The 23,969-nt window shown below is 39.8% G+C and overlaps 1 protein-coding gene across 1 annotated transcript in view; it reads left to right on the top strand.

Moving 5' to 3' along the window:
- Nucleotides 1-23,969, top strand: part of LRRC56 (leucine rich repeat containing 56) — a 66,528-nt gene that overhangs the window by 2,332 nt on the left and 40,227 nt on the right. Inside the window, exons 2-3 of the mRNA XM_075501466.1 lie at nucleotides 10,273-10,437; nucleotides 20,371-20,458. Of these exons, the coding sequence (XP_075357581.1) occupies nucleotides 10,282-10,437; nucleotides 20,371-20,458 (244 nt within the window). The 5' untranslated portion in view covers nucleotides 10,273-10,281. The remainder of the gene's footprint in view (nucleotides 1-10,272; nucleotides 10,438-20,370; nucleotides 20,459-23,969) is intronic.

The following is a 23,969-nucleotide window of genomic DNA, read 5'->3' as shown; positions in this document are numbered from 1 at the left end:
CTAGTAAAATAGTGTTTTTATACCTTCTGTAGATTCATATGTTGGCTTGAAAAACAATTGGGAGCAAAACCTGTTTTATATCAGTAGGGCCACAAGTACTTGCTATAATACAAAGTCAGAAGACCAGATTTGCTGTGGCAGATGTAATAAAGGCTAATGTATCTGTATTAAAAGGAAAAAATTGTGGACCCTGGCCAGTTCAAAGAAGCATTATCTGATTTTTTTTTTTTTAAATATTTCAGAAAGCGCTTGTTCCTTTGATTGTAGTGTTTCACATCAAGAAGCAGTATCTGAAGTATAGCATGACATGTTCATGTCTGTTCATTTTACATTTTTTGCATCTTGAGTGTTAATGTAATTTTTTAGAGTTGAGTTCTAGTACTAATTTGGTTTCTTTTTTTTTTATGTTACTAGCATAAGTAGTGCTTGGGTATGTTTCTGTTTTATTTTAATAGAGTATCCACCCAAGTTCAAAGTGATGAACATAGGGGAAAGAAACATATATAGAATGAAGGGCTTTAAGTAAATTATTGCTACTTGAGAAAGAGCATTAAGCTACTGTGGTAGTTCTTTGAAAATATCATCTTGCAGCTAGTCAAAAAGGCAAACAGTGTTAAAACTTCTAAGAGGAGGAATTGAAAACAGTGTAAATTCATTTTCTGTCTCTGTGGCCGTATCCTGAATCTTATGTGTGGTTCTGATCATCCTGGAGGGTAAATGGCAGAACTGAAATTTTTCCATGAAATACAACAAAGATGAGAAATGTAAAACAGACAAAATAAATGAGACTTTTCAGCTAGAAGAGGAGATGAAAAAGGAGATGATGCAAAAGAAAGCTATACATTACTGAATGGTATGGACAGATGGATGAATCCTCCATAATTCTATCTAACTGCTTTTGACCTCATTTATAATTTTAGCCTCCACAACAACCTATGCCAGTGTCTTCCACAATTTAAACAAATACAATGCAAAAATGCGCTTTCTCCTTTTTAAAAACTGCTTCCTGATAAAATTCCTGTGGTTTCTTTAGTCGGTGGATGACTATTTGTCACATGACAAATAATTGCTTTCCTATATATCTCCCCTGCTGTCTAACACAATGCACCTTTTGGCTTGGGAAGTTACTGGGCAGCTGATTGCCAGAAATTAAAACAGTATGTCAGGGGAAGGATCACTTTGGACTACCTCTGCTTCTGATACTGTTTTTTAAGCATCTGTTTCTGACTACAGTAGCTAGCTGGACATCTGCCTTGACCCAGCAGGACAGTTATAATGCAACCTCATTAGTGGCCTAAATTGATTTTGCAAAGTCCTTTTCACTGTTAGTTTTCTGTCCTTGATAAAAGTTTGGGAGTATTTGTTACTAAATAAGCTCCTGCGCCATCTTCCACTGTTTAGTATTTTCCTACGAGTTCAGCTAGAATTCATCTGTTTTTATACAATGTATCCCACGTGAGCAACACACTGGAAATCAGAAACATCCTGGCGTTGAAAATGACTCTTCAAATGGCTTTGTGGGCCATGGAATCTCTTGCTTCAATTAGCTTAATTAACTAATAAAACGGACTGAAAATTGTTTGGGGACAACAGAGCACTTTGAAAGTCAGAAATGCCATATATGGTGCATTTTCATCCTGCACAGAAGTTTGGATTTCAAAGGGCTTATAAATGCAATACAAGAGTAGATGGAAAAAAAGTCTGGTTTTATTGTCCTTTCTTAGCTGGAATCTGGAAATGCTTCTAAATGGTTGATACTAAAAATGCTTTGAAGACCAAAAACGTAGAGTTTTTCTTCGCTGCAGCTTTGGAGTGTCACTTAGTCCTGAGTCCGTGGGTTAGAATAGCCTGTGAATGAGCAGCACTGTTGTAAGCTTGGTCTGAGATTGTGCTCACCTGTTCACAGAGACAATGCATCTTTATATGTCTCAGAAAACTGAGCTGCACTGCAATATTATTATCCTAATGAATGGAGAGAGCGTGCAAGACCTTTGGGCACGCAGGAGAAATTAGGGAAGGTGCTGGAGTCACCAGTATTCAGGTGACTTACCCAGCTTCTTCATAACTTGGTGGGAGAGTGTCAACTGATGTGAAAGGCTCTTGCCTTAAGCCCCAGATAAAGACAGCAAGGCTAGGTTAAAAGCAGTATTTGCGCAGGGTGAGAACGTCTTACATGTGACAGAAAAGGATAATTATGGCAACACTAAAGCAAAACTAAGTTTGCAGTGAGAGAGGGAACTTTTTTATTTTGTCCCATCTTTGCAACAACTGACACCGCCTTGTATATAATATTTTAAAAAGTGGGTGAAATTTTAAATCTACGTGGGACGTATTAACTTAATCTTCTGTAAGTGATGAGAGCCAAAGAATAATCTCAAACGTTTTGTGCAGTGTGACCACCAGTGGAAGATGGTATCATCTATGCAAATCAGTTGACAAATTAGTTTATTCACTTACAAAAGCTTTATTCAGTAAGAAAGGACCTTTACACTGATAACACAATATGTCCAAAGGCCTCACCCACCAGCACTAACTCAGGGAGATTATTGCTTGGGTGATGAATTAGCCCTGAGCCACTCAAATATTGATTATTTTTTTTATTCCCCCCTAAAATATGATTTAATCATTCTGCTTCTTACTTTTTAAATATATATATTGCAGGCAATGTGCTGAGACAGTATGGTTTCTTTTTCCAGATGTTAAATACAGATCATAAATGGAGAACTCCCTGAAGATAACTTTTCTTTTAACACACTCAGACTTGCATATGGAGTACAGTGCTGGATGTACAGTGCTGGTCTTGGGCACTGTGGCTGTCTGGCTGCCTTTCTTCAGCCCAGCTCTAGCACCTCAGAAATAGTATGCTGGGATTCATATTTTTAAGTCTTCTCAGTCAAATCGGAAGCTAAAGAAGAAAAAACTTGGGCAACTTTTACTTCAGTGTGAGCCTTGACCTATGGGACTTTGTGTAATGTGGCTGATGAAGAGCAGAGAGATGTTCAGCCTTGTTGTAGAGCACCTCTTGCAGAGGTGCTGTGAGGAAAGAATACATGTTTGGGGGAGGCTGATGAGAATGCTTTTGTTAATACTTTAAATGATACCGGAGGATGCTTTTATCTTGGGTTAGCCAGGTGGTGAACTTTGTACTTGGGTCATCCCCCTACTCGCTCTGTGCAAAGTTGTTCACATGAATGAGTCTTTTCAGGATTGGGACCTGAAACTATGGTGCTGAGTTACATTTCCTCTTTGAGCTTGGAGAGTATGGATAAGTGCCCATGGCATGAAGAGGGGCTTGCGTGCCCTAAAACTTGACTTATTTTCCTAAATATATCTGTTGATCATAAAAAGGTACTGACTCTGCAAAACCTTGCTTTGTTCATGTCCTTCCTTGGTATGTCCAGTAACATGTCTAGCATCTGCAATTTAAGTAATTGCTGAACTGGGTCTTTTGAATGCAAGGAGGGTAAATGAGTGACCTGGCTGATGTTTTAGAAAAAATAATTGTTTGGGTTATTGTCCTTTGAAGGTTAACAGAATGTCCAATAGATATTAAGATAACCTGTGGAGTATTAAACATGAGATCAAATCTTAATTCAGCATGGCAGGATGCACTTACCTGTACATTCTATCTTCCGAAATAAGAATAGGATATCACAGGTAAGGCCCAAAAAGAAGGATATTAAGCATTTCCTGACAAAAGACTTCATTAAGCTGGTGCTGTGGTTTAAATTAATATCTGTGCCTTGGGAATAGTTGAAAAGAATAACATTATAGTTGAATACTTTTTATTTTAACAAAGCTGAAACTGTAATCTTAGAATTGCCCAAACTAATTATTTTCCCCAGTCTTCTGCTCCAGTGACATATATATTTAAGGCAGGATCTGTGTGTGTGACAAGCACAAGGTTCCTGCGTACGTTTGCATCAGCAATCCATGGCAGGACTCCTACATAAGGACAGGAGGATTTTAAATAGAGCAGCCTTGTTTCTCCCTTATTTAACATCTGAACACTCTTGGGTAAAAACTTGTGGCCATGAAGAGCCAAATGCAGCTTCCTGATCCCTGGCTACCTTACTAAAGTTAAAATGGTGAGGGACTTACTCTTATCTCCTCCACTAACTGAAATGATCATAAGATCATTTGGCAACCTTCTGGCAGTGAAGGCATAGGCACCTTGGAGCTCTGTTTTTCCATAACCTCTGTTGTTCACCAGCTACCCCCACATCCTACCCCCTGCTTTGTTTTTCTTAGGCTGATTGTGGAGAGGAGCGGGGACAGACAGCAGAAGAGCCTCCAGACATTTTCTTGCAGAAGGAAGTTCACCTGTATAAGAAAAAAATATCTCAATCTGTAGCATCTTGCAGTTTCAGCTAAGGATTTAGATAATCCATGCTCATTCATAGCCACTGTCTGTAGACTTGTACTGCAGAGAGTATCAGTGAATGTTTGTAGCCAGATAGAAATTGCCACTGATCCCCTCCCACCACGGGACTCTAAAAACCAAAAACAATTGATTAGACTTTGGTTTATTGTTTCTTTGACACATAACAGCACATATAATAGAGAGCGATCTGCTTTTTATCCTGCTATCAGGACAACATTTGACAAGCTAGCTCCAGAATGATTTAATTTAGAGGCATTTCCAGCACACATGATAAAAAAATTCTCATCACCTTACAACCTCCTCAGCAGGACCTGGGAAAGTATTACATATCCTGCTTTTTTAATACATGCAATTTGTAGATATATAAAGGAGAAATGGGTGGCATTTAAATGCATTGCCTTTTTATTTATTATTGCTATGTTAGTTAAGAATATGGAACACCTTTTATCTCAAGGGTGTTGGCCCAACCTAGTCTGGGTTTGTAGCATGCATTTTCTTCTCTGGGGTCCCTGCTGCTTTGGACAACGGCACAGTTTGAACTCAGCTCTGTGCATGAGGGTAGTACAAAGTCCATGAAGCTCCTAAGAACTTTCCCCAAGGACCGTGTGGGACATAGATCCCAAGGGTTGCCTACCACGGTCACGGCAACTGTAGAGCAGGATTTACATGTAATACCGAAGGACTATCAGGCACTCTTACAGCTTTTGAAACCATAAATAAGGAAGTTAAACAATGAGACAAATCGGTACACTTGCTTTATGTGTAAATTTGGGTGCTTGAACCAAGGCCTCAAATTGGATGAACAGTTAAACAAAACCATCGTTGTAAGCATTCAAGTCATTCAATGTCATTGAAGTCAGTGAATTTTTAATTATGTTAAATGGGATATTGATATCTTGATATTTCAGCATTCTCATAAAAACTGTTTTTTTTTAGTGGGGCACACAAGTGGAATATTTATGAATGCTCTTTATAGTGTTTACATGATCCCTTGATATGAAAGTAGCATTACTGAAGTAGTTGTTACCTCCTTCTGCTTACCAAAACCAGAAGATTAAAACAACATCGTTTAGTCATATACAGAAAAGAAAGATTTCCATTAATATCAGGTCAAATGTTTTACTCTTCAACTTTTTAGAAGTTGCACCTGCTAAAATAGAGTGGTGCGTTGCAAGATGCTTTATATTGCATAAATGTAGCAGGAACTGTTTTTGCCATTAGGGGTGGATTATTGTAACAGTAGTTTCCTGATGACTTCATAGTAAATTCCAGCTGCCCAAACAGTTATTTTCCAGAAGAGGTTATCTGTAGTGCACTTGCACAAAATTACACTTAAAAGGGCACTCATAGTTCCCTTGGGACTTATAAACCAAACCTTTTGTCAAATCCTTAGTAAATACAGAATTCTTTGTTTTCATTCTGTGGCAGTGGTAACAGTATGAGCACTACTGTAATTTGTGATTTTGGATTAAACAAATAAAAATTACATTATGCAGGGCAAGAGAAATGGAAGTCTGCAGTGCAAGCTTCTTGTCATGAAGGGATAGATAGCACAATGGTTCTCAAATGGTTTTTTTTCTAGAGAATTTTTAGGCTGGTGACATAAAGATAAGGGTGTACAGTTTGCAGTACCCTGCCTGAAATGGCACTCCTCCCTGTCCAGTGGAGCTTTTTGAAGGCATGGGTAGCCATAGAGAGGAGAGGATGCTGGTTGAGAAGCTGGCCTAAGAGAGTAAAGATTCATTTTTGTATGGGATGTTAATATATAGAGGTATATGTGTTTCCTAGAGTAAATCTGGATGGATTACTTTGGTTTGGTTTGGTTTTTTTTTGTTTTTAAACGGTAGCCTAATTGCTTGGACTTTAGGTAATTTAGGACTTTAGGACTAAAAGGTCTTTAGGTAATGTCTTGAAGCCTGCATTAGAAATTATCATGCCTAGTCACACAATTCAAAGAGTTTTTCCAGACTTAAGAAGCCATAATTAATATGGAGTCACACATTTCTGGCAATTGCTGTATATGAAATGCATATTAATATATATTTAATGGAGAATACATGATCCTATCATTGACTCTTTGATAAATCTTGTAGCAGGAAAATAAAATCTTGGAGTTTTACCAATTTGTCGGACCCTAAGAACATCAAATATCTATTCTCTGCCAATTTCTTTCTAGCAAATAACAGTATTCTGCAGGGATTTCGAATAACATGTTGTTCCAAGGATAATTTAATTTTAATAATGATCTTTATTAGCCATATTACTCTATATATGTTGAAAATGTCATGCAGTTTTTAATGAACTTTCACAACATTGAATAGCTTACCATCATCACACTCGTGTTGGGAAGGAGAGTGGCAGCAGTGGGGAAAGTTGGCAGATTAACTGTTCGTAGAATTCAAGATCTTCCATCTCACTGCTCTGGTCTTGATTTCTCCTGTACTCACTGATTATCTGCTTCTAGTTATCCACACGTGTAAGAGCCTGCCAAGTCAAGACCTATGATGCAAATCCTGCAAAAATTAATTCACTGATTTCTTTCATTCTTTTATTCTTCTCAATGTTCATTTGCAGGACAAAACCCCATTTTTTTTCAGCGATTTTCTCTTTCCCTGACACTCTCATCTGCTTACTGGTGTTGCTTTGCTCTCTGATTGAATTCATTGAAGGTTTGTGTTAGGTGCAGTTAGCTTCCATCCTTGTTGGTCCCACGAAGTCTTGCAGGAATGATCTGCATTACCATTCTGTGTATAGATCCAATGTATATCCAATGCGACCATCTTCTCTGTGGAGTAATCTTCAGGTTTGTGACTTCTCAGACCTCTTTAATGACAATGAAGTCTTTCCAGTCCCTGTTAACTGTCCTACTGAGGCTAACACTAGTTTGGGTCAGTGGTTGCTTGTCCTGTGCATTTGACAGAGCCATAGATTTCTCATTTGCTTTTTAGCATTTTAAATGAGTGGGTGAGGTGGCTTTACTGAATTGGTTTTACCTATCTCAGAAAGTCAGGTGGACCTGATGAAAATGAGTGATCTGACTCCTGTATCTGTAGGGGGATAGGTGTTGTGCCAGGCTCCCTTCATGCTCCTATACAGCACTGGAGATTTTAGAGGTTTATGGATTTTTATGTGAGATTGGTACCTCACCACTAAGATTCCTGCATTCTTAGCTTTTCTATATTCCTCATTTTGAGGATGTTATATTCCTCATTTTGATCTATGCTCAGGAGAAGATTCTTTCTTCTCTGGAGAAAGTTTTGAAGTGATGGAAGCACATCAAAAAAATTTGTTTTGTTTGCTGACAATAACTCAATTTGATCCCAGACAATTTGTAATGAAAATACTTTTCTTCTCTTTAATCCAATGTTACAATAATTACAAGCAGCAGATCAATAGCGGGAAGTATAGAACTGGAAGTGTTACTTCAGATATTAAGCCACAAATTGATCTCCCTGTCAAACCTTAAGTAAGTGCTGTATCAACACATATTTCAAAGATTGGAGGACATTCTGAAGTGTAATAGTGATGGACTGAAGAAAGGAGAACAATAATTTGCTTTATGCAAGTGTATTAATTCTTTACAGCCCGAATCTACGCAATCCTGCTATTATCTCATTACATTTTGCGCTCACACGTTACATCAGTGATTTCTGACTATTGCTCCGCTTGGCTCCAGTAACATACAGGATTATCTCTGGATAGTAACAATCCTCGCTTGAATTAGAAGAAACCACCAGTACTTGCACATGATCCAACACAAGTCTTGTGCAACTGTCAAAGTATTTCAGCGTTTATGACAGATATTCTAATCCAAGTCAGTTATTGACCAAAATAATTATTTCTTAGGAAAATAAAGACAACACCGGAAGACCTTCATATCACATAAGATTCTTGAATTTCCTTGGACAACTAATGACTGTTGCAACTCAGTGTACTGACTAAATCATATTGACCTGCTCTAAAGCAAGTAGAGGAAAAAAATCTGAGAAATTCTAGAATTCTTTGGAAAAAGAAACAGATAATAGAAGTTTATGGGTTGTAGTTTTTGTTCCAAAACCTAAGGCACATAGTGTTTTTGAGATCACTTTTCCCTCTTAATGGGCAGAAGTATGAAAGTTGTCCTTCTAGTACTATGGGCACACCGAGGTTTTAGAAGCTGCAAATGACCTGCTCAGCTTACTTTATGGTGTTTCTTCTGTAAGCCATTAAGAAAGATTGAAAGTAGTAATGTGTCTCTGAAGAATTGTTCTTGAATATGTTTTCTAAGCGTCGAACATTGTTGTGGCTCAGGTGTAGCACATCTGAGAAGTCAGCTTCTTCTCTAAGAATGCTTGCCGGGTACATGCAGTGATCTGGGAAAAACAATTTTTGCTTTCTGTGGGTTGCCTCTTCCCTGACAAGCATATGGAAGGAGCACTTAGGATTGTGAGGTTTTGGTTCCTCTCTTCCTAATGCTGGGAGATCCTGCAGGGAGAGGTTTGGTGCATTGTTAATTTTTTGTTGTTCTTCTTCTTCAGATAAGGGCCGCTATTTTTTCTGACAGTACTGAGTCTTTTGAATTTCATTTGCTAGTGCAGAGGTGAAGACTTTTGACTGGACATGAGTAGTCAGAGCAAGAAGTCTCTTCAGTGTAAACCTCTCTCACCTACTAACTGGTCAGTCCTCTCAAGTAGAGATGACTAGCTGAGCAGTCAGAACTTATTCTATTTTTCCTAACAGAAATCACTCCTGTGTTTAACTGTTTATTAGTATGAGGAGGAAGAAAGGTGATAATTCTCAGGTCTTGGCCACCACTGAAGCCTTCTCAGCCAGTTATGATTAGCTTGATTATTTAATTACTTTTCAAGCACTAAGAATAAGTATTGCTTCACAGTGGAGAACAGAGGAAAACTGCAGGTGTCCCTTCAGAAGAGCGAGAAGGCTTTCCTCTAGTCTAGCCTGTTGTTGTTACAGCAATGTTTCCAGCTGTGATACTTCCTTGCTGCCAAGTAATAGTAAATAGCTGTATAAATCATAGTAATGCTTGTACCATTCGGGTACAGCCGATTGCTTTTTTACTCTAATGGGTCATGTGCTTATTCTCATATTTCAAAGTTAATTGTTAATATTTCTGGAAAAGGGATAGCTTTGGGAATTGAAGAATGGACACTTTCGAAGTGCTTCATCTTCAAACTTTGGATTTGATTCCTCACTTGAAGCATACACAGTTTTGTTTAAATTGTATTTTATTTTTGTTTTCTCCAAGACTTTTCAGAACTAGAAGTCAGTAGCCATGGTCTGCCTGACCCAGAGGGCCATCAGTAACAGTGCAGGTACATTTAATTTAGGACAGCAAATACAGACTGCTGCTGTCCATGCTACCTACAGGCAGAGCTCAAAACACTGGAGAGAAGTGATGACATATCTTGGTGCTGGCACTTGCAGCCTGGAGCCCAGCAGAGTTTTGCTGAGTGCTGTTTGCATTTCTCAAGAGGTGATGGGTAGGTAGGAGGCCCATGTGGATGGGAGGTTCATTGCCACCAGAGAAGGGTGAGTGGAGTAGTGAGAAGACTGGAAAGGGCTAGTGTCCTGAGTTGTTTGTTCTTGACTACCTTCTTTGTACAGAGCCATAGGTATGCCTGGCTTTTTGTATAACTGCAAACGATAGTTTGCTGTAAAAGCTTATACTCAAAGCTGAATGAGATGTGGGACTAGGATAGTTCTTGAGGGTGAAGAAAAGGAAGAATATATGTTACGTGATGCATTGCTTTGGGTTCTTTCTGATTAGAGAAACCCGTATCTCCATAGGCACTTGCTGACTTGCAACGGGAGTCAAAATAGATTTTGCTAAAGGGAAAATAATAAATACAGGGAAAAAATCAGATCGCTTGTTATCCTTTTGTTCAAAGCATACTGAGATGGACCTGAAGTGGAATCCTGGCAGAGTTTCTCGTCTGGCCTCAGCTGCAGTCCGGGTGACTGACTTGAGTTGGCGAGGCAACCTAAATCCCAGTCCGAAGCTTAAAGATGATGGAGAGCTACTTATGGATGCATACCTTTCCCCCAGGAAACTGGTGAGTAGACATCCAACTTTTTAATGAAGTAGAAGAGGCAAACTGGCATACACAGAGCTGTATTAACTTAACCTTCCAGCAGCTTTTGTGATGATTGCAGATTGTTGCATATCTGACAAAGTCTTCTTTATGTCAGACTTCTTCTTAGACTTCTGCATAAAGTAAATTCTGTCTTATGGAAACTTATCAAATGTTTGTCCTCCTTTCACCTTGTTTTATATCAAAAATATTCCCAGCATGAATGCTGCTGTCTTTATTGCCAGCTTTCTTGAAGCAACGTGAAGAAAAGTATGGGTAGCATAATTATAATTTAAACAGATCTCATTAATGCAATCTGAAGTACCTTGAATCTTAGCATTAGAAAAAGCTTTTTACATTAACCTTGTTCTAGAGATTGGAAATGTAACTTTAAAAGCACAACTTTTTTGTGAATTAGTGAAATCCTCTGTCCTGCTAAGAAGCCAATTAAAATATTCTGCAAGTGCTATAAGTACTTTCTATATATATCAAAGTGTGTGAAATTTCAGAGCACATTTGAAAGCCACGTTCCTTTTTGACCAAGGGAAATGATTTTGGCGTGCAGCCTGTTGAAAGAAAGTAACATGCTGAAATCTCTCATGAAGGAATACTTGGTTGCATATTGTGCTGTAGTTGCTCAGGCCTAATTAAGGGTGAAATCCTTTGGGATGTGTAGGAGCTGAGAAGATAACTTCACTTATCCCTGCCAAAGGAAGGGAGAGCTCAGAGCAGAAGTTCAGGGGAGAAGCTGCAGCTTTCTGTGTTGCAGAGCTGGATAGAAATTAGTGAAAGACAGATGGGACCAAGGCTGTTGTTCGGATGCTCCCACCGGGCAACGTGGTGATCGTGGTGTCCGTAATCCTCTGTGCATCCACTGCACTGGTGGAGAGACACTAGCTTCTGCAGGGGGCATATTCCAGCTGCAGGTTTACGCCACTCCCTAACTATATACCAGTCACAATTTTGACCGTGCACTGTAGATTAGACAGCAAGTTGTTCTTAGAACTACTCTCCCCTTAGTAGCTAAGTCTTTTAGTGTTTACAGAATGTTTGGAAATACAAAAATCACTTTCTGCAGAGTGTATATTTTAAGCTTTCTGGAGAAAAATTGATATATGATCTTATGATCTATGCCATTCACTTTTCTTTGGTTCATGTGAACCTCTGACAGCTTCTTGGTCTTTTTTATAAATCTGGCATAGAGTTTGACCAGTCTAATGTGTTTGTGGCCTACAATACCCAGTATGATTGCAATGGGAAGCTCTCAGATTAGTCTGTTTTCTTAGGGCATGAACCAAAGCCCATTAGAGTAACCAAAACAGCTGCCCTCTGACTTCAATAAACTCTGAATTAAACTCTTAGGAAGTTCTTTCATTGGCATGAAATTCTTCTCTTTCTGAAGCTCTGCTGCTTTTAGTTCACAGTAAATTTTAAGCAGAGGAGTGTATGTAAGGCAATGTTACCCACATCCCATTAAGTTGCAGTTCATTATTTTGTAATATTTTTTAAAATACAGATCAGAAGTTAAAGTCTCCCACAATTCTGGGCTATTTTTAAAAATGGGAAAACCCCCTTTATTATTAATATGCACCCTCTTGAACTTAATTGAGTCTTCCCTCTTTAAGATTGTGTGTATTAACATTTGTAAGGAATTCCATTTCAAAGACTCTTTTAAATGGATGCATACTGTCCTACTAATTTTTCTGGACACAGTTATTTCCTGGCCCTGGAACCCGACATTTGTATTGGCATAGCTGGGATACTTCCTGCTCAGAGGAAAAATTATATGACATTGTCAAGGAAACATTAACAATGTTTATAGCTTGTTTTAATAACATATCCCATCTATCTATTCTTTGACCTTTATGTTGATCAAATGGAAACCGCTGCTTCCATAAATTTACTTCCTCTGGATCTGCAAATGTAAAAATAGAGACACTGTTCAAACATTTAATCCAAAACAAGTTTTCACATGCATATTTTTTAGGGAACCACATGCCATTGATAACCAAATGATTCGAAAGGTTGTTTTGCTGAAATCAATACACTTGCAGTATCTTCTTGATTGTCTTTTAGTTGTGAATATTTTAGGAGTTATTGATTGTATTCGCTGAAGTGCTCTGAGAAGGAAACTAATAGATTTTTAAAATACATGCTCATTAAAGTAAAAATATTTTACATTCAAATAAGGACATAGGCCCCAGTTCTGCAGTGTTGCATAGGCAGATTTCTGGACACCTGATGGAGGTTCCTGAGGAAGGTTTTTGTTCTGAGATATAGACTCAGCTTTACTTCTTGCCCTTGCAATGTTCTGTCTTGCACCTGTTCAGTTTGAGCTCAGGGAGGCTGGAAGGTCTAGCTGTGCAGAATCTGTGAAGACTGGGCGCCTTGGATTGCAGCCTGCGGCCTTGTCTCTTCCTGCACAATTTACTCATTTTGTCCTTTTTCCAGCGGGATAGAAGTCTCTTTAGTAGTGAAAACACTCGCAGTCTACATTAGCAGTCCTCATTATTAAGGACTCTCTAAAAGGTGTGATACTGGTATTCCTTCACTTTTTTTCCAATTGCCAGGTTGTTTTCTTCCAAAGAGAGGAAAGTTTGGCTTAAACTGATTCTTCTTTTTTTTTTTTTTCTTTTCTTTTTGCCTTTTTGGGCCCTGTAGCACATAAGACAGCTTCTACAAAACCATTGATCCCTTGCCCGTTCTCTTCTTCTCCATAGCAGATCCTCACCTCACCTCACCTAAACCTTACGCTCACTCACTACAGGGTTTGTGGTCTTCTGTGGCCTCGTTTCAGCATAATGTTCACTTTGAAATCCTGTGTGATTCTATATCCCCATTATGTTAATCACATCTTCTGTAGTTTCTGCTTGCTGCCATCTCTCTTGCTGCGATGTCACGTAGTGCCCTTTTATATTTGAATACTCTTCATCCAAGCTACAGGTCAAAATGCAACCCTTTTGATGCAAGGGTTGGTATCATTAGCTGTTCTTTTTATTCTTTCTGCTAGTATCAATGTCAATTTTCTGTTGTACTGTTTAATCTTCATCTATATGAATATGCGTTCTTGCTTTTCCATTTGTACCTGTCCTATTAGTATTTCCAGCTCCCTGCTCTGCCTGTACTTGTGTTGTGCTTATGTGTTGTTGTTGGATGTTGTAGAATACCAGGGTGAGCAAATTCTCCATTCTCCCTTTGTTCTGAAAACTGGCTATTAATGGGAAACACATTGCAATTAATTTTTAACTTTATTAGGGCTGTGGCACAGATTTCTCTTTAAGTGTGGAGGAACTGAAATTAAGGGCTCCACCTACCTTGAATCAGATTTTTATTTTGTTCTATTAACCCTCATCCCTTCCCCACCATTTGCAAAGGATCTTTCCCTGACTTTCACAAAAAGCATTCCACTTCTCAGAATAAACTTATTTTACAAGGTCAAATGTCTTCCAGATATTGTCACATTATCAAAACTAATCACGTTTGTGCATGATCTTTAGAGAAGAAAGGAAGTATTCTTCTTATTTCGCTATTTATTGATCCTGCTCCAATTAATCATGTTTTCTAAACTTAGGAACATGTGTTTGGAAGTGGTGTTTAGTTTTGTTGCTCAGGAGGTTAGAGTGTATTTCATATGATATACACTCATCCTCGTGGGGAGAAGAAAATCCTGGAGGGTCCTGGAACAACAGATTGGATTCTTGCTGAAATGACTCAATCGTTTCCTTTTTTCCTTGGCAGAAGGTTTTCCTCTCAGTTGTAAGCTAAATGGATTTGAGGAAAAAAAAATGGAGATCAAGGAAGCAAGTGCAAAATGTTGATAAATTAAGTGGAGATGGAAGTAACTGACTGAATTTGGATCTGCTGAATCCTTCATTAGAATTGTATAATCATTTAAAAATAATAATTAAAAAAAAGGTTTGAACGGACCTCTGGAGGTCTTCCAGTTCAATCTTCTGCTCAAAGCACAGCTAGTTTCAAAGTTAGATCAGATTGCTCAAGGTAACAGATAGTAGTATACATAATACTGTGAACAGGAAAAAAAATTACAAAGCCTCATTTAGTTTCAGAGCTTTCTTTTTATAGGGTCTTATTCTAACACTAATGCCTTTACTACAGTGAAGGCTTGTAGTTGTTATATTAGTGTTCATCTTGCTACTTAGGCATCTGATGTTTTACATTCAAATTGTCACATCAGGAATCTCTGTATTTGTATGCATACATGCACATATGCCTTTATATGAAAAAAACAGATTTTTGTTTGCATACAGTCACAGCTACTTAGCTAACATAAAATGGCAAGTCTGATAAGTCTTGAGTGTTGCATGTTCAGTGACACAACATTGAGAAATGATTGTAGCTACTTATTATGCACCTAATTGCTAGATAGGAAAAAGAATTAATACGGTGTATGACTTTTTTAATATCTATGTGAGGGAAAGTAAATCCTTAAAAAATCTAAAGCAAAAATTGATGTAGGAATATCTACTATCCTGTCTACTCCTGACCCACATGTTAACTCAGCACATATTGAAAACTGAGCTTGATTCCTCCTACAGAAATGATACAGGCTCTCTGGGAGATCAGCAAACCTCCCATATAGTTTCTGGTGCCCCACGTGCCCTTTGAACTTTGTGATAGTTAGGAGATCTCCTAGCAACTTGCAGCATCAGACCCTTAATACTGGTTTAAAAACAGAAGGTGTCAGTACTGTGAATCCCCAGCATGGGTCAGGGGGGAGCTGAACTAGAGATGGCAAGACTAGGCAGGGGCCTATCCATGTAGATCCATTGGCGTGACTTGGAGGCTTTGGCATGAGAATAAAGACATTTTTGCTAATGCATCCACCACCACTTAAATTTCATAATTATTGCCCTCATCTACACTTTTCATACAACCCAAGATCTCTCTTTACCACAGATTGAACGCCTAGCTGATCTCTTCATCTGAACTGAGAAAATAATGTGTTTGTATGTGTATGCAGAAAGTAGTGAAATACAGCTAAATATTATAATTATGGGCATCTGCAGCATGTAGCCATTTTGAAAGGAAGATTGCATATGGGACCACAGGGAAGTTCTTCTGTTCCCTCTCATTGAAAATCCCTTGACTTAGAATCACTCAAAACCTTGTTAACGTTCCAGTAATTTTCTTCTTAGAAGAAATATTTTGTCATACTTTTAGCAACATTAATTTTTTGTATAGGGAGAGATTATTCTTGAGTTGGGAATTTGAAATAAAATCCCTGCAAAAAGCAATGAACACATGAATGGACATGAATCTGGTATTTGCATACAGGTGTAGTATTAAAAGAAAATAAGCTCACCACTCAGGAATTCCTCTCTTAGCCAAATTAACCGGGATCAGCAAAATAAACGCACAGCTGGAAATGCTTCTCTGACAGCTGCACGCAGCATGCTCTTCAGCAACATATCTCCTTTTCTTAGAGTTTGTGAAAAATCTAAGGAACAGAGGAGAAATCAGTTGTATACACCAGCTTTAATTGAACAGATACTATTTGCCAATTAAGGAATGTACAGAGAGCTGCAAGTGGGACTTGAACTGGATTTCCCAGCATCCCCAGGTGACTGTTCTGCCAGTTGGGAAGCTTTGCAAGCACTGAAGTATTTTTCACTTGCAATTTTTTACAGAATACTTATTGGCTTTTCTTGTCAGTCAGAGGAAGAGCTTTCCAAACTAGTGCATGCTCTCCAGTTAGATATTGGCCAGACATTTTGCATGATGGGAATGGTTTGTGAGCTGTCATGGAGTTGCGTCTTAAAATACTGGCTAAATTATTTGCCAATAGCTTCTGCATGATCTCATGGAAAACAGCTTTACTCCTATTTTGAAGGAGGTGCAAAAATGTGAAGTGAACTTTATCCATCTTTGTTTTACTTATCTTTTACTCATCTTCAAAGAATTGTGCAGTGCTTTACCATGGAACTTTATCCTTTCAAATAAACAAATTCAGGGTGGAGTATAACACTTGCTGCCCAGAATCAAGCTGTCAGGCCACCTTCTTGAACATCATGTGCCAGAAAGATTTTGATGTTTGATTCTTCAGAAAAGATCCTCCTTCTCTATCTAACCGATACCTACCTTGCTGGGCAGTAGATGGGTGGCAAGCAGAATCCTCTCTGGACGCCAACAATCAGCCTGGAATTGTAGTTAGTTTTTTCTAGGTATCTTTTTGATGTAAAATGACTCTGAGTATATCCAACTCTTTGCCTAGAACAGATCCTTGGTCCCTTTTTGTCTGCTCTATGTTGAGGCTAAGCAGCTGTAAACAGCAGAAGAAATCTCTAGATGGCACAGCACCTTCATGTCTGTAAGCATTCCTGGGGCACAGGCAGAGAGACCTTCTGTCCCTGGCTGTCAAAACAGCCCTTTGAGCTGTGGGCAGGCAGTCATTACCTGAAGCCACAGCGGGACATCTCTGAATTAGGGCAGGAGCCTGTCCTAGACCTTGCATGGCCCTAGGAATGAAGAGATGCAGAGTGCCTTAACATCACTTCTACCCATGTGGTGCCAGATATCTCTCTGTCCAAGCTGATGATCCCTTGTGTGTTTGGCCGAGATTTTTTTTTTTTCTTTTGCTACCCAATAGCAGTAAAATTCTTCCTAAATATCCCTCCTTTCAAATTTTGATGAAGGTTCCTGTGCTTTGAAATTAAACAACAACATAAAAGGGAGGTCCTGCTAAATATGTGTCATCTTTATTTTAAATGTTTCCATGTCCTTCCCTGCATCTCTCCTATTCCTGGTGCCAGAATTTTAGCTGTGACACATGAGACGTATCAGACTTCCAGCTGCAACCAGTATGCCAAGAAAGGTGTCTGGGGAGTAGGAGTGTCCTAACTATCTTCCACGGGAACCGTTCACCACATAACCTTCTCTTGAACTGCCGCCCTGGCCTTTTGCTTGCTAAGTAGCATGCAGTCAACACCTGGGGTCTCTGTGCTTCTAGTGCCTTTAAATGAGCTCATATCCTCAACCCGAGAGCATGTCTTGTTTCCTTCATGTAGTACAATAGCTTTTGCATGCCACGGCCAATCGGTTCCAAACTCTCCAAGCATCTCATCGGCATCAGCAGGTGGAAGGACAGCAATTTTCACAGAGACTTTTGGAAAAGCAGAATGGGGAAGCGGGGACTGAGAACACATGGAGTCTGTCGCATCTGGTTAGCATGTGCTTCAAGGCAGCTAACTATAGTTCAAAGAGCTGGTGATGGCAGCCAATAACCCTTTCCAGCACTGGAGCCACAGCTCTGCCTGCTGCAGTACAAAATATGGATGTGCTAAGCAGCTCATCTCTCAGACAGGGAAAAAAGTACAAATGGTGGATCTGGAAGAGGAAGAGGAGGGCAAAGAAGCACACTGGTAATCCCTGGTATGAGGAAAATGTATAGGGAATGCTAGAAGAGGAGAGAATATAACTTTTGTGCAGCTTTTATGCTTGGATTTTGAAAGAGGAGAACAAGAAGCAGAACTGTGGAAGCAGGCTGTCTAGACTACAGCAGGGGGAAGGACAGTGTGCAGGGAACTTGCAGACAGCAAAGGAGAAAGGCAAAGGCTCCCTGTGGTGCCAGGACCTTCTGCTACTCTACTGACAAAGTGTATGACCCTTCTGAGACCTCTTCCTATTCTGTCTTCTAATGATGTAGGCTCTTAAGACTATTTTGATGGGGAGGGGGGAGGTATTTTTCAGAAGAAGCTTCCTTTGATGGCAGTAAGCTTTTGTCCAAGTCCAGCAATCGAAGTGCGTGGTTGTGTGCCAGGATGTCAGCTAGCTCTCATTTCTCATGTACTCTCGTGCTATATGACAGACAGTGTCATCTGCTGAAAAGGATTACTGCAAAATGTGTCTTGCAGTGAGGGATCTTGTGTTTACTTGGGGGGAGAAAGCAGTCTGTAGTTGTGCAGGAGCAAAACCATTATTGTGGTGGCTGCATCTGGGGATAGAAAGTAAATTTCTGGATGCCATTGGGGACTCTCAAGTTTTCACCTTAGACCTTTGTTTCTCATACTCTAGTGGGGAGACAAGAAAGTCTAGAAGCTTTCTTAGGCTTAGCCTCCTTAAAATAACAGTTAAAAAATAACATTAAAAATAATTTTAAACACAATGTTTTAAAGACAAATTCAAAAGCAGTTGAAGATTTTGGATAATTCTGTTTCTTAGGAGTCCAAGTCAAGACCTTACAAAGGGAGCCCATTTTTCAAGGAGGGATGCTGAGCCTTTTCAGGAAACCATGCCCTTTTAAACTGCCATCTCAGTTACACTCGGACTATGTTTGGTCCTTTGTAAGAGGATGTGGAACCATCAGAGTGAATGAAGTTGCAGTCACTTGTGCACAATACAAATTTTACTTGATGAGCAGGAATGTTGCAACTGCCGTTTTTCCCTGCAAAATGAAGTGGATGTTCTTGTGGTTATTTTTTCTTCCCAAAACTCATAAACAGAGGTGATCCTACACATTCCATTCTAATGAGTAATTTCCCCCTTATTAAACAAACTAAAGAATGTTGTAACTTTTTAATAATAAGAAAACTTGTCTCCTGTACATGGAGGTCGTTGAATGATTTCCTGCCTTCATCTTAAAAAGAGGGGCAAAAAGCATGTGCCAATACTTCTTTCAACCCATGCTGTTGATTGCATCATTGAGGAGGAGACACTGATGCCAGGGTCAGCCATTTCTTTGAAGTGGACTTTTTTAGCCCCATGTCCTAACTCTTTTGACACAGAAGGGTGAAAATTTAGCAGTTGTATCACTATGCATAGCATCAACTCTTTCAGGCAGTTTTATGACACAAAAGCCTTGTTTCTCATCTCTCAAGGAGTGTTTCAGACCCCTCCATGAACCACTAACCCATCAGAAAGAAAGGATACAGTTCCCTCCTGGTCTGTTTTGTTGAATTCATGCATGGAAGGATCCACTAAGCACCCAGAGCTGATGCAAAAGAGGTGGTGGGACATGCAGCCTGGATGAGGGAAGCTGGGGAGAGAGTAGCTGGGTCATAGCAGGAAGGAACAGGGGATGAGAGCAGTGGTAATGTGAGATTGCTTCAGCTGCTTGTGGAATTGCAGCCTGGCATCTTAGGACTTCACAGCCTTGCTGTAGTTTTCACTGGCTGTCCTAGAGCTTCCCTCTCTCCTCTGCGTATAGCTTCTGCTTGTTTCTGTCCTCCTGCTTACCTCTGCCAAGGCAAAATCTACATGTACATATCAACATAGACTTTGGGATATTAGGAAAGATCCTGTGATAAAATAGGAAAGATCCTGCGTTCACATACACACCCTTGCTTAATGCAGTGGTTGATACTATTACTAAGATTTTGCAAAAATAATGAAAGATTTTGGAGGCTTCTATTTGCATTGCCTAGATATTTTCAAAGGAATTTGTAATTCTTGTCATTAGTGTTGTCATCTTTCAGAAAAGTGAGCTGCTTGAACTAAAATCATATTTCCTTTTCACAGTTTGAGGTTAAAAGGCTAAACAGTGTGTTTCATTGAGTTTTACTACCTAGTGCCTTTTTGATTACAGGTGACACTTAAGGGTTACACTTCCTATCTGCTGAGGATTAGTACAAGACTCATGCAAATCTTAAAGCATGGACATACTATTTAAATGAAGTTAATTATCATGTAGGTCTGTTGTTGATTTGCAGCTTGAATGTAACCCTCAGCCTTGACTCTTTAAGCAATGTAGAAGTTATATGAGACTAGAATAATTCGGAGCTACAAGGAAGAAAGATCTTTGAATACTAAATTTATTTCAATGTGATCGCATGTCTAGCCATTTTGACCTGGAGTATATGTTGACAAAGCACTGGTTGAAAGCTTTTCTACACCTTTTTGCTCCCATGTCATCTGGTTTATTGCATGAGAGTACACATATATCTCTGCTTATCTTTACAGAAAGTTTTGACAGGGGTAGATGATCTGCATCAAGTGAAAGCCCTAGAGATGCGAGTAGATACAAGAGAGAACAGCTTGGGAAACTTTGGTAAGAAAACACTTTACCTTCTGCTCACCATCTCAATTTTTCCTTTATTGTGTCTTGAAGCAGGACTGGGGACTCAGAAACCAACAGCCAGTGTAAAGTACTGTCCTGCTCAAGAGCTCTTGAAACATGATCTCCCTGGTACCTCTGACTCCTTGATCTCTGTTTTCTTCTGTGAGGCTCTAAACAGGACTGAAAACTATGGCAATGGGATGAGTGACACCACTTTTGTCTAAAGCCAATTGGTTTGAACAAATTCTTTTGAAAGACATGCCTCTAGGCCCTAAATGAGCATTTACTGATTACCTTGCCCTCTAGAGTACTTGGTGCTACTCTAGCGAAACAGTAGCCAAACTTCAGTTTCTCTCCACTGTAAGATTCCCCTGTGGCTGAGAAATCACTAGTGGTACCAGGCTGCTCATGCTGCCAGCAGCCTGTCTTTGCATCCTGTACTGCCTCATCAAGCTGTGCTGGATGATGTGCTTGAGGAAGGTGCTATAGATACGTCATTTTGATGAGCCCTAAACATCCCTACTTCTTGTGATTTGTTTCTGTGTCATCATCACTGTACTGGGGAAGTAAGGAAGTACCAAAGGAATTCCCTCTGTAGCAGAGCTAACATTGAGAATATGAAACCTTCCTTTTTTCCAGTACTGGCAGTCATTTTCTGTCATGTGAATTCCCATCACAACCCTCTTCTGCTATGTTGTCTGCCAAGTCCATCTTCTGCTATGTTGAAGCTGAGTAACTACTGCAGGGTAATATTTTCTGTGCCAAAAGGAGTCATGTCCCCAAAAGTGGGTGCTGGTATTTTCAGCCAAACTGGTCATTTTCACGTGCAAGTGACTATAATGTAACGGACTATTAGCTTTAGTGGGTCTTTTGATGTCGATTTGTCAAGAATGATTAAGCAAGTACAGTGAAGGGGGCTTTTGTCTTGAATTATATAGCCACTTTGTATTGGTTATTCTGTTTATTTCATAAATAGGCCTCTTTCTGGTAGGGACTTGATAATTTAAGGTAAATTACATCTGCTTCTTTCAGAGATCATAATCTGTTCAGTCATGTTTCCTCCAGTTGATAAGAAAATCTCACTATGCCATTTCTACAATGCTCGAAAGTGGTGCTCCCATTCCTATGCCATTTTATGTTAGCTGTGACAAGCTAGCAAAATGTTTCACCTTTTTCACTCTGTACTTCCCTTTTCTTTCCATTACTGGAATAAATCCCTTTCTTTCTGCTCCCTGTGATTAGGCTTTTGCAACTTTTACAGAATACAGAGCACTATTCCCATGTTGCAAACAATTTCCATCTTGTTTATGTCCCACCACTTGCACCAAGAGTTGGACCTTGAGGGCTATAAAAACCAGCAGCTGCAGGTCCCCGCTGCTTTTGAGAATAACAGAACATCAAGACCATCCTGAATTTCCTTCTGTCTTTTTTTTTTTAAGTGCATTTCTGAATTTCCTCCCTGTGAAAATCTCTTTGCACATGTCAGTAGGTGGCTAGGGCAGAAAGTTTGCCACTTAATGCTTCCAGTGATCATCAGTTCCCTACAGTTTTTTTTTCCCCATGACAGCTGATTTTTAGGCGTATGGAGTAAGGCCTAAATTTTTAGGGGTATCACAGGGCAGTTTGCACTGTCAAAGTGAATGGTGTAAGCAAGGCTGCTGTTGAAGGTGTCAGGCTCATTGCATGCTCCTCGCTGGCTGCCTGCCCTGAAACTGCACTGCTGACCTGGTCTCTGGTCACAAGGGTCTGGATAAATAGCCTGAGGAAAGGAGTAGGGTAAGAACCAGACCAGCTGGAATGACAGAAGTTCCAGTGTGACAGAAGGAAAAGCTTTTCCACCATGTCGTGGTTTAACGTTTAACCCCAGCCAGCAACTAAGCACCACACAGCTGCTTGCTCACGCCCCTCCCAGTGGGATGGGGAAGAGAATCAGAAGAGTAAAAGTGAAAAAACTCATGGGTTGAGATAAAGACAGTTTAATAGGGAAAGCAAAAGCCGCGCACACAAGCAAAGCAACACAAGGAATTCAGTCCCTACTTCCCATCGGCAGGCAGGTGTTCAGCCATCTCCAGGAAAGCAGGGCTCTATCACGCATAACGGTTACTTCGGAAGACAAAATGCCATCACTCTGATATGTCTCCCCCTTCCTTCTTCTTTCCCAGCTTTATATACTGAGCATGATGTCATATGGTATGGAATAGCCCTTTGGTCAGTTGGGGTCAGCTGTCCCAGCTGTGTCCCCTCCCAACTTCTTGTGCACCTGGCAGAGCAAGGGAAGCTGAAAAGTCCTTGATTTAGTATAAGCACTACTTAGCAACAACTAAAACATCTCTGTATTATCCACACTGTTTCCAGCACAAATCCAAAACATAGCCCCATACTCTAGCTACTATAAAGAAAATTAACTCTATCCCAGCCAAAACCAGCACACACCATTAGGACAGTCGAGCAATAGGTGTATCCAGAGAGGTTTGGAGTCTCCATCCTTGGAGGTTTTCAAGATCCAGGTGGGTGAAGCCCTGAGCACCCTGGTCTGATCTGACAGACCTGGCTCTGAGCAGAAGGCTGGGCTTGAGACCTCCAGCTGTCCCCTGCGGCCAGGACCGCTCTGCGATTTGGTGTTTCTGTTTGCATTCCAAACCTGGCTAATTAGCTTTCTTTATAGCCATATTAAATCACTTAACCTTGCTCTCACTGTATTCCTTAGTTGCAGAACGTGGGTAAGAGCATCTTTGTCATCAAGGAATTTGTTTGGATGATCAGTTTGCACTCAGTAAACAATATTGTTTTAACTGTTTTTATGTGTAAAGATAAAATAGGCTATGCAAGCTCTTAAATGGCCAGGTAAAAGAGTTGCAAGTTACTAGACTGCACATAACTCTGGGTCACCTGGAACCTTGCAGCACTCAAATCCCAAATTTACACTGCAATTTCCACTTGAGAAACATTTCAATGTTCACAGCCATACACAGACTAACACAAGCACTGAGAGCCTACATCTCCTTTAGCAAGATTCCCAGAGTGATTTAAAACATGTTGCTTGGGTTTTTCTTATGAGCATTTCACTTTGGGATGTGCTAAACTTTAAAGCTAACCATCCTGCTAACCTTTCCCAGTTTGTTAGGTCAGCCTCTACACAATGGCGTGACATGTTGGGGAGGAAGAGTTATGTTTGTTAGGGACAGAGTGTGGGCTAAAAGCTAAGAAGACAGGTATTAAAATATTTTCATGTGATCAGTTTTAAAATTAAGGAAAGGCTTCGTGCCAGAGCTTGAATCTGAGTCTTAGCAAGGCTTGGGGTAATTGTTGAAATCTCTAGCTGTTTGTTTTCAGTGCACCTTGCTAAGTGACAGGCAAAACACTGAACCACCCTGGCAAGTCTTGGATCCAGCTTTGCAGATCTTGGACTTAACTTCTGTGCTCTTCACCTGCATGTAGGCTTCAGTTCATACTCAAACAGATGGACTATTTCCTTTTTATTAGCTTATCCCTTTGGTTTTGA

Source organism: Mycteria americana, chromosome 5 (assembly GCF_035582795.1).
Source record: "Mycteria americana isolate JAX WOST 10 ecotype Jacksonville Zoo and Gardens chromosome 5, USCA_MyAme_1.0, whole genome shotgun sequence".
In the NCBI taxonomy this organism is placed as follows: Eukaryota; Metazoa; Chordata; class Aves; order Ciconiiformes; family Ciconiidae; genus Mycteria; species Mycteria americana.
The sequence above is the reverse complement of the archived record's forward strand: the minus strand, read 5'-3'. Positions and strand labels throughout refer to the sequence as shown.